Source organism: Setaria viridis, chromosome 8 (assembly GCF_005286985.2).
Source record: "Setaria viridis chromosome 8, Setaria_viridis_v4.0, whole genome shotgun sequence".
NCBI classification, from domain to species: domain Eukaryota; kingdom Viridiplantae; phylum Streptophyta; class Magnoliopsida; order Poales; family Poaceae; genus Setaria; species Setaria viridis.
In genome coordinates this window covers 36,070,912-36,084,789 of record NC_048270.2, presented here as the reverse complement: position 1 = coordinate 36,084,789, position 13,878 = coordinate 36,070,912, and the positions used below count along the sequence as shown (strand labels likewise).

General features: G+C 47.8%; 3 protein-coding genes and 1 pseudogene across 5 annotated transcripts; 3 read left to right on the top strand and 1 right to left on the bottom strand.

The window, feature by feature from the left end:
* Positions 1–225: 225 nt before the first annotated feature.
* Positions 226–1,538, bottom strand: LOC117834603 (polyol transporter 5-like; annotated as a pseudogene).
* Positions 1,539–1,883: 345 nt separating this feature from the next.
* Positions 1,884–3,498, top strand: LOC117834601 (probable indole-3-pyruvate monooxygenase YUCCA10). The gene is made up of 4 exons (XM_034714142.1): positions 1,884–2,498; positions 2,764–2,997; positions 3,079–3,201; positions 3,316–3,498. Exons 1-4 carry the CDS (start codon positions 1,884–1,886, stop codon positions 3,496–3,498), a joined length of 1,155 nt encoding a protein of 384 aa, XP_034570033.1.
* Positions 3,499–4,151: 653 nt separating this feature from the next.
* On the top strand, positions 4,152–6,209 carry LOC117866565 (polyol transporter 5). The gene is made up of 2 exons (XM_034750804.2): positions 4,152–4,952; positions 5,024–6,209. The coding sequence occupies exons 1-2, from the start codon at positions 4,458–4,460 to the stop codon at positions 5,984–5,986; spliced, it is 1,458 nt and encodes a 485-aa protein (XP_034606695.1). The 5' UTR covers positions 4,152–4,457; the 3' UTR covers positions 5,987–6,209.
* Positions 6,210–7,190: 981 nt separating this feature from the next.
* LOC117833318 (splicing factor U2af large subunit B) lies at positions 7,191–12,673 on the top strand. 3 transcript variants are annotated; one of them, XR_004635391.2, is made up of 10 exons: positions 7,191–7,474; positions 8,227–8,510; positions 9,145–9,261; positions 9,708–9,781; positions 10,540–10,598; positions 10,732–10,830; positions 10,912–11,532; positions 11,630–11,768; positions 11,913–12,148; positions 12,236–12,317. XR_004635391.2 is itself a non-coding variant. In XM_034712769.2 (10 exons), the coding sequence occupies exons 1-10, from the start codon at positions 7,292–7,294 to the stop codon at positions 12,371–12,373; spliced, it is 1,782 nt and encodes a 593-aa protein (XP_034568660.1). In that variant the 5' UTR covers positions 7,191–7,291; the 3' UTR covers positions 12,374–12,673. The 3 variants fall into 3 exon arrangements, 2 of the variants coding, with proteins under 2 accessions (XP_034568660.1, XP_072151642.1); XM_034712769.2 differs by having other exon boundaries at positions 12,081–12,148; positions 12,236–12,673; XM_072295541.1 differs by lacking the exons at positions 7,191–7,474; positions 8,227–8,510; positions 9,145–9,261 and adding an exon at positions 10,242–10,308 and having other exon boundaries at positions 9,709–9,781; positions 12,081–12,148; positions 12,236–12,673.
* Positions 12,674–13,878: the final 1,205 nt, after the last annotated feature.

Here is a 13,878-nt window from a genome sequence, read left to right as displayed (position 1 = left end):
CTGAACCACGGATAGGGATAGATTCATCATTGCCAATGTCGACATTCTGGATGATGTCTCTAGGAAATGTGTGTCTGTCCCTATCCATATATAATGATGCCACCATCAGATCCTTATAGCCAGTCAAGTGGTGGGTTCCTTGCGGGCAGTGGTGGAGATAGGGGAACAGGGCCAGGCCCCCTATGACAGTGATTTTCTACTTAAAATTTAAAATTCAAATAAAATTTAAAAAATTAGCATGGTTGCCCCCTGCGCGCGCACCCGCAGCGGCATGACCTCCGTGGACGCACGCCGCGCCGCGCCGCCGGCGGCGGCGACGCGGAGCGTCAGCCTTACCGAGGCCATCGAGGCGGCGACGCCGGCCGCGCTGGCGAGGAGGAGCGGGCGCCGGCCGACGCGGTCGGAGAGGAGCGACGCCATGAGGATGAAGCACGTCTTGACCAACCCGACGGCGACGGTGGCGCCGAGCACGGCGCCGGTCGACGCCATGCCGGGCTTCTTGAACACCAACGGGCCGTACAGGAGGATGGCGTCGATGCCGGCTGCCTGCTGAAAGACGTGAAGCCCGACCACGCAGACGAGGATCCGGCGCACGCTCGCCAACGGCCGGACGAGGAGCTCCGTCCACACGCCGCCTCCACCAGGGCCGACACGCGCCGGCGCCTCGGTGGCCTGCTTGATCTCCTCGAGGCGGAGGTCGGCCTCGGCCACGTCGTCCGATGTCCGCACCAGCACCGTACGCGCCTCGCCGTGGCGCCCACGCATAACGAGCCACCGCGGTGACTCCGGCATGGCGAGCACACCGGCGGCAAGGAACACCGGAGGGAGCACGCCGGCGGCATACATGACGCGCCAGCCAATGCGCACCGGCAGACCGGCAAAGGCGTAGTTCGACACGTAGCTAATAAGCAGGATGCCGGCGTTGACGAAGATCTGTACAAACCCAACGTAAGGCTTCAAGATCAATGTGGAATCGCGTGGACGGACGCCGGCGAGATCTCGGGGTTGTACACCGGCGCGACGACGACGGAGAACCCGACGCCGGTGACGAACCGCGCAGCCATGAGCGCCGCGTAGCAGCCGCCGAGCGACATGGCGAGCGCGCCGGCCATGAGGAAGACGTTGGCGCCCACCAACGTTCCACGACGGCCCAGCACGTCGGCGACCCAGCTGGCGGCGAGGATGGACCCGAGCATGTACACGTTCATGGACCTCGATCTGCTCATCGGAGAGGCCCGGCCGCCCGGATGAACAGCTGCGCGCTGCTCATCAGCGCGAGGTTGTAGTCCATGAGGATGGTGGTCATGGAGGCGAGCGTGGCAGGCGAAGGCGTGCATGTTCAGCTGCGTGGCTTCCCGGCATTCGTCGACGAAGCGAAAAACATTGGGAGAGAGGGGAAAGAAATGAAGCGGTACGCTCATAACGAGTGGCAGTTGGTAATTTCTTCGAACTTGAGAAAGTCGAAGGCTCGAGGAAGCACCTCCCCACCTGCTGCCAGAAATGAGCTTTTCACCCCTTTGGTCGGCTTTTGGCTTTTGGGAAGCAAAAGTAGCCCCCGAAAATCCAACCGAAGGGAGCCTAAGATGTCTCACGCGGAGTCACGATTTATGTAAAGTTTTTCAAAGGTTCACCATTTCATCCAACATAGTTACACACACAAGCTAGCATCCACACTATACATTGTCCATCAACACAGCTTGCCAAATTGGACAACAACCACATCCCCATTCGGTCAAATGCAATCTACGCGTGAAAGTAAGACATATATACTCCTCTCTTCAGCACACCTTTCACAATCTATCAAGCAAACAACAAGAACCATTATTCTCGAAGGCCTACCATCACACCACTACCCCATAGCTTCAAAAGTTCGCTTGTTCCCAATGGAGGAACAAACCATGGTCCTCATTGTTGGGGCAGGCCCAGCGGGGCTCGCAACGGCAGCATGCCTCACACAACTCTCCATCCCTTATGTAATCGTCGAGCGTGAGTATTGCAGCGCATCCCTGTGGCGCAACCGTGCCTATGACCGCCTCAAGCTACACCTTGCAAAGGAGTTTTGCGAGTTGCCCCACATGTCGTACCCGGCAGATGCCCCAACCTACATCCCAAAGGATCAGTTTGTAAAGTACCTCGACAGTTACATCGAGTGCTTCAACATCCGACCAAAGTACCATACTGCCATCGAGTCATGCACATATGACGAAGCTAGAAGATGTTGGCTCGGTGTGGCTCATGACATGAAAACATCCGTGGCTGTTAGGTACATGGCGAGGTTCCTTGTTGTCGCAAGTGGTGAGAATAGTGCAGAGAACATTCCTGTGATCCCTGGGCTACACTGCTTTACTGGAGAGACTATCCACTCATCAAGATACAAGTCAGGTGCTACCTACTTGGGGAAGAACGTACTAGTGGTTGGGTGTGGCAACTCTGGAATGGAGATCGCCTACGACCTTGCGTCTCATGGTGCCAATACATCAATTATTGTTCGAAGCCCGGTAAGTTCACTTTTTTTGCATTAAAAAGCAGACATGGAGCTTCTGTTACATTGTTTGATAAAGTTTTAAATTGATGTAAAGGAGCATTCATAATATAAGATCTTGAATTTGTTACAATTTTTCTAAATTAAGGAAAAGAACATATATATAGTCCTAAACATTAGGAAATGTGGGGTGACACTTCTAGAAAGACAAAAGCTCTATGCATATGTATGTTGTTGTGCTCTTACAAAATATATGTGTGTGACATGTTGTGTGCTTGCAGTTACATGTAGTGACAAAAGAAATAATCCGGTTGGGCATGACATTGGTCCAACATACACCGGTGAATGTTGTAGATGATCTTCTTGTGAGGTTGTCAAATTATGTGTTTGGAGACCTGTCAAGGCATGGAATTGTGAGACCTAAAATGGGTCCTCTCCTTCTCAAGGAAAAAATTGGTAGATCTGCTGTGATTGATGTTGGGACAGTTGGTTTAATTAAGAAAGGAACCATCAAAGTGAGACTATTTCCTCATATGACAAAATTTTATATAATAAAGTTTCTTTGGTGACTTATTTGAGTCTGTTTATCTCTACAGGTGCTTGGAAACATTTCCAAAATCAAGGGAAAGATAGTTGAATTTGAAGATAGAAACGAAGACACTTTTGATGCTATTGTATTTGCAACAGGATATAAAAGCACTGCAAATACATGGCTCAAGGTACATAGTAATGTCAGTATTTGGTCTTCCCTTGCAAAAAAAAAAAATTTTGAATGGTGTGTCATTTGTTTTACAACGAATTTACAAATATATCATTGTAATTTGTTATTGCAGAATGGTGAAAGCATGCTGAATAATGATGGATTGCCTAAGAAAGAATTCCCAAATCATTGGAAGGGTGAAAACGGGCTCTATTGTGCTGGTTTGGCAAAGAGAGGCCTGGCTGGAATCGCAATGGATGCCAAGAACATCGCCAATGACATATTGTCTTGTCTAGCTTCCGTGCATGATATCTAGATTTTTTAACTATAGCCGGCTTTTAACTGCATTTTTGGCTATCTTCTAGCCATATTTGTGTGGGTGTGTGTGTGATCTTCGTCTTGTGACAAAATTTCATGTAATTATAGTTTGTAAAAAAAAATCACTTGAACACTTTGCTTCATATTTATCAGGAAATGTCTAGTTTTCCACTTTCCCAAGTCTCATCTGGCTATAGGGTTTATCATTGCTTTTATGTGCATGTTGTGTCCCACATGGATCTCACATGCTAACTCAACTGGTAATTTTGGCAAATGCTTTGCATGACGGCATTAGGAGGGTTGTACGATTATTTGTAGGCATGATACTTGAAAAGTATTCTTAAAAAGAATTTGCCATGCATTTATCTATTTTCTAATCCTACGAGAACCAGAGCATCTAGGCCACGGCGGCTCTCATGTTAGGTAGCAATCGCTTGTCGTTTTCATGAGCTCGACTAGAGAGTACCAGACGAACACAAGGAACAAAATATCGATCCCATCAGTGTAGCGAAGCGTCTCACTAAAGACTGAGGCTTTGACAGGCTGACTTGCTCGTCGGCTTGCGCGGCATCCAAGCATGTGTGGCCACTGGCCAGATCTCTCTCTCGACATCAATCATGGCTCCTGAGCATAGCTTTCACTTGTACAGATAAATTGATGCCCATTTGTATTGTAAACTTTTAACAGATTGTAGGTAAATTCTCATTTTTCTAGACAAGAACTTGTAATTTGATCACTGTTCTCGATTTGGATCCATGTGTGGTGCAAACAAAGAGATTTACTGAAGAAAGAACGACGAGCTTAGATCGATGCATGTGAACCTTCTGCCCGGAAGCCTTTTAAAAGCAACACAACGATACAACATTCCACAACTTTTCATCACATCACAACTTTTGCAAGGATCCATCGCTCTTCCAAGAGTCCAAGACCTTGCCGGCGCGTGGCGGTGGCAAAACCATGGCGCACGCCGACGATACCGCGGCCGTGCCGCTGCTCCCCTCTCCGACAACGACGACGAAGGCCGGCGACGAGCCGCCGCGCCGTAACATGTACGCCTTCGGCTGCGCCACGCTGGCCTCCATGACCACCATCCTCATGGGCTACAACCTGGCGCTGATGAGCGGCGCGCAGCTGTTCATCCGGGAGGACCTGGGCCTCTCGGACGCGCAGATCGAGGTGCTCGCGGGCTCCATCAACGTGTTCATGCTCGCGTCCATCCTCGCCGCCGGATGGGCGGCCGACGTCCTCGGCCGCCGCGGCACGCTCGTGCTCGCCAACGTCTCCCTCATGGCCGGCGCGCTCGCCATGGCGCTCGGCGGCAGCTTCCCCGCGCTCATGTTCGCGCGATGCGTCACCAGCGTCGGGTCCGGGTTCTCCATCGTCGTCACCTCCGTCTACAACGCCGAGATCTCGCCGCCGTCCATGCGCGGATTCTTGTCGTCCTTCCTCGACGTATGTGTTTGAACTATGAACATCCTTCTTGCTGTGATCTTTAACTTAACGTGGTTGGTGTGGTCGCGCAGCTGTTCATCAGCCTCGGCTTGCTCCTCAGCTACGTGTCGAACTACGCCTTCGCCAGCTTGCCGGTGCACCTCGGTTGGCGCGTCATGTACGCCGCCGGAGTGCTCCCGCCGGTGCTTCTGGCCGCCGGCGTGCTTGCCATGCCGGAGTCGCCGCGGTGGCTCGCGATGCGCGGGCGCCACGCCGACGCGCGCGCCGTGCTCTTGCGCACCTCCGACACGCCCGCCGAAGCCGACCTCCGCCTCGAGGAGATCAAGCAGGCCGTCGTCAAGGAGCAGCCACAGGCCAACGACGGCGGCGGCGGCGACGTCTGGAAGGAGCTCCTCCTCCGCCCGTCGGCGAGCGTGCGCCGGATGCTCATCTGCGTCGTCGGCGTGCACTTCTTCCAGCAGGCCTCCGGCATCGACGCCATCGTGCTCTACAGCCCGCTGGTGTTCCGGAAGGCCGGCATGTCGTCGAACGACGCCGTCCTCGGCGCCACCGTGGGAATCGGAGTCGTCAAGATGTGCTTTGTCCTCGTGGCGTCGCTCCTCTCCGACGGCGTCGGCCGGCGGCCGCTCCTCCTCGCCAGCACGGCCGGCGTGGCCGCGTCGATGGCGTCGCTGGGGACGGCGCTCTGTGTTGGCTCGACCTCGCCGGTGAGCATGGCGGCCACCATCGCGTCAGTGCTAGCGTTCATAGCGGCGTTCTCGATCGGGTTCGGGCCGCTGGCCGGCACGTACAGCGCCGAGATCATGCCGCTGCGGCTGCGGGCGCAGGGGGCGAGCCTGGGCATGGCGGTGAACCGGCTGACGTGCGCGCTGGTGAGCATGACGTTCATCTCGCTGGCGGACGCGATCACCATGCCCGGGTGCTTCTTCCTGTACGCCGGGGTGGCGGCGGCCGCGTGTGTGTTCGTGTACGCGCGGATGCCGGAGACGAGGGGCAGGAGCCTCGAGGACATGGACGTGCTCTTCGCCAAGTGATCTTTGATGGCTTCGATCATCACTAGCTAGTGACCGAGGCGGTGCAGCGGTTCTTGAGAAGATGAGTGCTAGATTGCTAGTATCTTGTTGTTTTTATGTTACCCGACAGTTTGCACAAATTGTTGTGCAAATTGACGCCTTTTTTGTTTCACGTTTTGGCTCTGAACTTGTCGAATTACTTTATCCAGACACAGTTGCCTCTATAACATTTTGTATTCTCTTAGTTCAGGATCTTTTTTTTTCAAAAATAGAAAAGATGCTACCATGATTTTTTTTTGGGGGGTCAGCCGCGAAAACTTGAATTAAACCATACACACGATGTAGGTGGGGAGGGTGTTCCCGGTGTATGAAAACACGTCATGGTTGAGTATTATGTAGATGACTCACCGCTAAAACAAATAAAAATACGGCACAAAAAAATTAAAAAAGTGGCACTGAACAATCTAACTGGGTTAGAGGAACAATAAATTATGAAAATAATCTCAAGTAAAACAAATTATCACATAATTGGAAAACTTAGTTAGAAATACTCAATACATGGTAACAAAATAAAAATTCTAAAATTGTACTGTTGTTCTAAAAAAACCCAGAAAAGTGTTACCTACATCACTTATACGGCCACATTTGCGTATAGTAAGAAAAAGAAAAAACAAAGTGGCACATTTCATAGGCCGTAATGCTGGAAACAGCCCAACCCGTTCTTGGATTGTACCCAGCACTTGCCAAAGTTTCATGGGCTGAACTGGCTTTCTAACTAAGAAAACATTGTTTGTTTTGAGGAAAAGAATGTTATGGCCACCTAAAACAAAATAAGGCCCAAACTAGCCCAATATATTTCGCGCCGGAGCCGAAAATCGTGCGGGCGCCACACGGGCTTTGTTCCCGGTCCGCGAACAGTTCGATTGATGATGATTTGAGAGGCAAGCCGAGCGCGCCAGCCCGCTAGAGCCCAAGACGCAAAGCCCAACAAAGCACGTTTTCTTTTTATTTTTTTTGAGAAAGCCCAACAAAGCACTTGCCGTCGAACACTGAAACCGCCACGAACTCCAACGCTCCCCGGCCCCACCTGCCAGTGACAGATCGCATCGAACACCCACCGTGCCCACGAGCCAGTGACCCGCCGCCTCCACCGCAAACCGCCACGAACCCGCGCGCGCCTCGTATATAGCCAGACCCCCCTCCCCCACCTCGCGTGCTCCTCCTTCCAAATCCGCCTCCCGGCCCAACCAACCTACCAAACCCTAGCTAGAATTAGAAAAATTCCCCATCCCGAGCCCGCCGCCGCAGACGCCGCGTCGCCGGGGGATGGCCGAGTACGACGAGCGCTACGAGGGCAACGGCGGCCCCGTCTCCGGGGCGGACGCGGCTGGTGCCTACGCCCAGGCCGAGTACGGCGCCGCTCCCCCGGCTGCGGGGGGCTCGCCGCCCGCCGGAGCCAAGCCCACCGGGTTCTCCGACCACGCCGACGGCCGCAACTCCCAGCCCCAGGTTCGTGCGCGCGTGGCCCCGATCTGATTTGCTACCATGCCTGTGGCTCCTAGTTGGTAGAAACCGCTAGGTTGCGGGAGGGTGTGCGGCGAAATGCTGGATTTTTCGTATTTGATGCTGGCGCGAGGGGGTCGCGTTGGGCTAGGTCCGATGTCTCGGGTTAGATTGGTTCGGTTGGGGCGTTATGTTCCCGGAGTCTAATGTAGCGCGGCGGTTATTATTGCCAACCTGATTTCTTATTGTGGTTGTTGGTGATTTGCTTCCAATTGAGTAATAACGCAAATAATACAACTAAAAATAGGTGGATAATTTGGGTTCTGTACGAGTTATTGGTTGGAATGAGCCTCTTTAGGTCTAGTGACTTGGATGGGATCATTTCTATACGAAATCTTCTGTTCCCGTCAGTCCTGAGATTGGTGGCAGGAGGAGGCTAATTTTACAAACTTTTACCATGCTTGTTATAGTTTGTATCGTTCTTATTCCACAATCTTAGTTTTTAAGTTTAATAATTCATATTTTGCTGATCATGCCCCATTGGGTAGAATACAAAATAAGTCACATGTTGGCATTTGATTGCTGACATTTTGTTCAGCTACTGCATGGTAGGTTGTAACCTCCAATTGGATTAGCAGCTGCTTGTGGATTCATGCGAAAATATCAATCTCTGTCAGCCTTTGTACATGCTTAGCAACATGTTTTACAGTTATTTCCTTTGGATATACTGGGCTGATTGTATTCTTAACTTTTGTTAGCACGAGACACAGTCACATGACAGTGGTTCCTCAAAATCTCGAGAAAGGGACAGAGACCGTGAGAAGGGCAAGGACAGGGAGCGCGACAGGGACCGTGGCCGAGATAGGGAGAGGGACTGTGACAGGGATAAGGACCGTCAAAGAGGTGACAGGGACCGAGATCGTGATCGCCACCACAGGGATCGCCGCGAGCGCAGCGAGAAAAGGGAACACCGCGATCGTTCTCATGATCGTGACCGCCACCGTGATGATCGTGACCGTCACAGGAGCCTTGATTCTGAAAGGTAATGGGTCAATTATTTGTGTAATTTAGTTTTGCATTTTCAGCTTTTGTCTTCTGAGTTATTTTTGCTAGTTTTGAACTTTGTTTACTGAATTGATGATTGCGCAATCGGCTAGCCACCTAACTTGATAGGCTATGTTCAGGAGATTCTGAAACTTGTGCCTGTGCAATCTACGTTTACCTCATAATAATCTTCTGAAACTGTATAACATGCTAATTCACTGTATTGTATTGATATTTCTAAGCAACCTAATGTAGTGAAAAACTACTAGTGCAGATGCAAACCAATCTATATTCCTCCTATTGCAATGATACACAGTTCTCCTGCGTTTTCTAGAGAAAATCTTATATAGTGAAAATCTGAGTCACTGGAACAATTTGCTGTTCAATAGTCATCTACTTGTGATGTATTTTTTTGTTAATTGTTTCACTTTCTTTAGTCAGAAAACTGCTGAAATTTTTTGGCCAGCTATATTCTGGAAACCTGGGTCTTCATAAACTGATGACAAAACCATTCAGTCAAAAAAAATAATTTGAATGAAAAAGAGGATATATGTTTCTTTATAATAAACATTGTTGCAAAAACAAAAGGCACTTAGTTGCAGCGGAAATCTGATGTATGGATCATAATGCAGGAGAAGAGATCGTGACAGAGATGGCCACCGTAGGCATCGATCCCGCTCCCGCTCTCCGTCCAAGAGTCGTGACCGTGACCGTAGATCTAGATCTCGTTCACGCTCTCGTTCAAAGAGGTACGTAATTGGATGCTCTCTCTCTCTCTCTACATGTTTTTAGTTTGATTTCTTTTGTCGGTGCCTTTAGAGGTTTTTGAATAGACAACTCATCTTGTGCTTTGATGCCTTCTATGTATAAATGCTCTTTCCATGGCTAATTGTTGTCTTTTGGTTTTGCATATTGAAAACTCACTGCAAAATGTGCATTTCTGAATTGCTATGCATTGATTCCTTCCTATCAAATTTTAACTTGAGTAAATGTGTATTTCTTTTGACATGATTTATTCTTTTTAAGCATGGTCTGTTGTTTTATTGTACTATCTACTCCATTTTAAACTGAAAAGTTAATTAGTCCATGTTTTATTTAATTAGCTTGTCCTAAACTTAATATATTTAAAAGTGAAGGGGAGTGCCTGCAACCTGTTTTCTTTTAACTACTTGCTAACATCTGTTCTTTTAAACAGCAAGCGTGTGAGTGGATTTGATCAAGGACCGCTGCAACAGACAATGCCTATAGTTACTGCTGGTGCTGTTCCTGGTATGTTATCATAGTTCTGTAGTGTAATTTGCTTTTTACATATATTTATCTATGATTGGAGTTGCCACTGGTGGACTTTCGATAATTGCATACACATTAATAAAAAAAATGTTAAGTTTATTGTTCTTTCAACTTTCTTAGCAGTGCCAAATTCAGTCTAAACTGGTGGCTTTAGCGATGCAAAGTATAGCCTCATTCTTATTATTCTTTTATGCCTAAGAATCTTTAAGGAGTAGGATACTTTTCTGGCTTGTCTCCAGAATGTATGCTTGAGCTCTTGGAATTTGTCCCATCTGGCACCTTCTGTTTAGGCTTCGTTAGATTCTGTTGATTTTTTTTTTGTACAGAAGACCTGTGTATTTTGTTCTTAAAATTTTATTATGAATGTAATTGAATCTGAGCAAAATTTTCTTGTCTGTTGTTGGTGTTTGCTTTGTTGTTGTGTATGTGTATGGTTTAGAAGGCAATCTTGGGCTGCCTTGTCCAATCTGCTGCCAATGGAATGAGCTGGCTACTGTAGCTTTAATGTACGAGGACACTCTGGTTTGATATCTTGTTCGTCTCCGTATCCACATGTATTATATTTTGATAGTTTCAGATCTAATATTTCAGTAATTTTCTAAAAACAATATACTACCCTGTTCCTCTTGTGAAATGTGGCAAATTTAACTAAGCTTCGTAGCAATGGTGGGTGTGTATTCATTGTGTGATGCTCAAATTTTGTTTTCTTTATCGTAACAGCTTTCTTTGAATTGCAGGTCAGCTGCCTGTAGTCACTCCTATACCAGGGATGTTTCCAAACTTATTAATGGGACCGGTAGGTTTCCTTTCACGGTTGCTTAACTAGAAGCTTATACTATGATTGGTCCTTTTGTCATGATCTGGTAATGGAATTCAATCTTTAATTATTAGATTTTTTTATTCCTAATTTTGACTTGCCTTTTCATCAGATGAACCCCCTTATTCAACCTCAAGCCATGACACAACAGGCTACTCGACATGCTCGGCGTGTGTATGTTGGTGGACTTCCTCCAACTGCTAATGAGCAGGTAAGTACTTAGATTAATTTTCTTTTTGCTAGTTTCTCTTTTTGTCTTCCATATTTACCAGTTTCGTATTGTTTCATGCAGACTGTTGCCATATTCTTCAATGGAGTTATGGCAGCTATTGGAGGAAACACTGCTGGTCCAGGTGATGCTGTTCTTAATGTCTACATAAACCATGACAAGAAATTTGCTTTTGTTGAGATGAGATCTGTGGAGGAAGCAAGCAATGCAATGGCCTTAGATGGCATAATGTTCGAGGGAGCACCAGTGAAGGTCAGAAGGCCGACGGACTATAATCCTTCCTTAGCAGCTGCGCTTGGCCCAAGCCAGCCAAACCCCAATCTTAATCTTGCTGCTGTTGGCTTAACGCCTGGCTCTGCTGGAGGATTAGAAGGTCCTGATCGCATTTTTGTGGGTGGTCTCCCCTATTACTTCACTGAGGCCCAAGTGCGGGAGTTGCTCGAGTCCTTTGGTCCTCTGCGGGGATTTGATCTTGTGAAGGATAGGGAAACTGGTAACTCGAAGGGCTATGCTTTCTGTGTGTACCAGGATCTTACTGTTACCGACATTGCCTGTGCTGCTCTTAACGGTATCAAGATGGGAGACAAGACCCTTACTGTTAGGCGGGCGAACCAAGGAGCTGCTCAGCCTAGACCAGAGCAGGAAAGTATCCTGTTGCAGGCACAACAACAGGTGCAAATGCAGGTACAAGCAGGCTTTCTATTTAGACTTACTTTATTAAAGATACATCTTTTATGTAACGATTGTTGTTGTTCAATTTCTGACTGCAATCTTTGAACAGAAACTCGTGTACCAAGTTGGAGGTGCCCTTCCAACAAAAGTCGTATGTCTGACACAGGTAGTCACAGCAGATGAACTGAGAGATGATGAGGAATATGAGGACATTGTGGAGGACATGAGGGAAGAAGGACGCAAATATGGTATGCCGCATGAAACCCTGGACTTCTGTCCCCTCCTTGTTTTGACCTCTTATATTCTGTTCTATAATTGTTTTGATTGCCTTCCCTCAGTTACTGAACTGGTTTCCTTTTGTGTGTTTGTCTTTTTGTGTGTCTTTTTTGTAGTCCCACATAATGCCATTGCAGAGTGTTTTATAGTCCGACCCTATGCAATATTGGCAATCGGGCCTTAACCTACAGAAGACACACTTTCTTTTGAGTTTGATTAATCATGTATATTATTATATTATTATTACCCTCTGTCTATGGATGTACTCACTAACACTTGGACAGGTAACTTGGTGAAAGTTGTAATCCCACGGCCTGACCCCAGCGGGGCTCCTGTTGCTGGAGTTGGGAAGGTGAGTTCTTATTTAGTCTCAACTTAAGCATAGCATTTGGATTGCACTAATTGAACTTCAATCCCGACCCATGAACTTGTGCTGCAGGTGTTTTTGGAATATGCAGATGTGGACGGATCGACCAAGGCGAAGACGGGCATGCACGGGAGGAAGTTTGGCGGGAACCAGGTGGTGGCCGTGTTCTACCCCGAGGACAAGTTCGCTGCCGAGCAGTATGACGGATGAAGTTTGGCTTGAGCCAGGTGTTCTACCCGAGGATAGGTTCGCTGCTGAGCAGTATGGACAGATGAAGTTAGAATTATGCTAGAGTTGGAGTCACGCCACATTGGTTGTTTTTATCTTAGTTTGAGGAAGTTAGAACTCTATTTTTGTTTTTATCTTAGTTTGATGAAGTTCTATTTTTGGCTATTGCATTCGGCCATATGCCCATATTGTAGTCTAAAGTTTATTGCAGAACCATAATAGTTGGATGCATGCTGCTAAGACGAACTAAGATGAAAGAATCCGATTGGTGTTTGCGTTGCATTCGTTTATTTTTTTAAATGAGTTTTTGTTTGATGATCCAATAACCAAAGGTAGACTCCGCTACATATTAACCTGTTTGTAACCTCACTTGGACCGATTCGTTCGACTGGGCTGTCCCGGGCTGACTAGTTCACGTGCGCGTGATCGAAAAGGGTATTTGGTCTGTAAAACGTAGGAGTGGTTTCGGCCTTGCTCGATGGGTCGGCCACTTGGTGCTGATTGTTTGGGCCGGTTTGGTTTCACACCGATTAGAGTTTTCAGGTTAAGATGGTTTGAGCCCATGGGAAACCGGTTCAACGAGCTTGTCACATGACATGGTTCCTTCGGCTCGTCACCAGCAGATATTAAAGAAAATAAAAGACAAATCCATCTTATTGTCCTCTTCGCCTGATTCGTACCATTTGTTTGATCTGTTTTATCCATCTGAATTTAGCTAGGTGTAGTGCAGTTTCTTCCAAATTTGAACAAGACATCACCGTTGGCAGTTCATTACCGAAGAAGCTCCTAGGCTAGCTAAGGATCCGAATGAGCTTCCAGGCATGCAATTCGGGACGCATCAAAGTACAAAGACAGGACAAAGGGCGCTGCCTGGTTGTGACGAGAGATGCAGCATGGCCAGATCTGGACACTCAGATGGAAAGAGATGGAGCCATGGAGAACATAGATCCATGGTGTGTACTATAATAAGTAGGGAGGCCTGAGTATGCAAACAAAAAAATGAACGAAATGGCCTTGAAAATAAACGAACTCATACTATGTCCATTCCAAGTTTTCCCTATTTAATTTGGACCATATTTTGTAGACATAAAGTTTGGTGCAGAACCATAATAATTGTTGGACGTGTGCTGCTAAAGAATTCATTTGATATTTTGATGCTTCTCCTTGTTTGCTTGCTTGGATGCGAGATAGGCTGCAAGCGTTTGGTTCTTCCACTCGAAACACAAGCAGTTGCTCGTGTAGGTGTGGTGTGAAAAAAAGGGATCGATCTTGTGAAGAAATGATGAAAAGCCTCGTCCGAAGGGGGTATACAAATTTCCTGCATCGTGCAATTGTGATCCAGTTCGACTACTTGCCACGAGTTTGGCTCCTGAATCTTACGACAAAGTCATCAAATTTTCAACCAGACATCCCCATAGACGCGTGATTCCTTACTGAAGCCGAGGCGGCCAGCTACGAATTGAATCAGGATAAGCTTCCAGTACCTG

Bases quoted from the DNA above. Each gene is read 5' to 3' on its own strand.
- LOC117834601 (XM_034714142.1), top strand. From the start codon at position 1,884: ATGGAGGAACAAACCATGGTCCTCATTGTTGGGGCAGGCCCAGCGGGG. The intron at 2,499-2,763 runs GTAAGTTCACTT...GTGTGCTTGCAG, and splicing joins CAATTATTGTTCGAAGCCCG to TTACATGTAGTGACAAAAGA. The intron at 2,998-3,078 runs GTGAGACTATTT...TTATCTCTACAG, and splicing joins TTAAGAAAGGAACCATCAAA to GTGCTTGGAAACATTTCCAA.
- LOC117866565 (XM_034750804.2), top strand. From the start codon at position 4,458: ATGGCGCACGCCGACGATACCGCGGCCGTGCCGCTGCTCCCCTCTCCG. The intron at 4,953-5,023 runs GTATGTGTTTGA...GTGGTCGCGCAG, and splicing joins TCTTGTCGTCCTTCCTCGAC to CTGTTCATCAGCCTCGGCTT.
- LOC117833318 (XM_034712769.2), top strand. From the start codon at position 7,292: ATGGCCGAGTACGACGAGCGCTACGAGGGCAACGGCGGCCCCGTCTCC. The intron at 9,262-9,707 runs GTACGTAATTGG...TCTTTTAAACAG, and splicing joins TCACGCTCTCGTTCAAAGAG to CAAGCGTGTGAGTGGATTTG. The intron at 9,782-10,539 runs GTATGTTATCAT...TTTGAATTGCAG, and splicing joins TACTGCTGGTGCTGTTCCTG to GTCAGCTGCCTGTAGTCACT.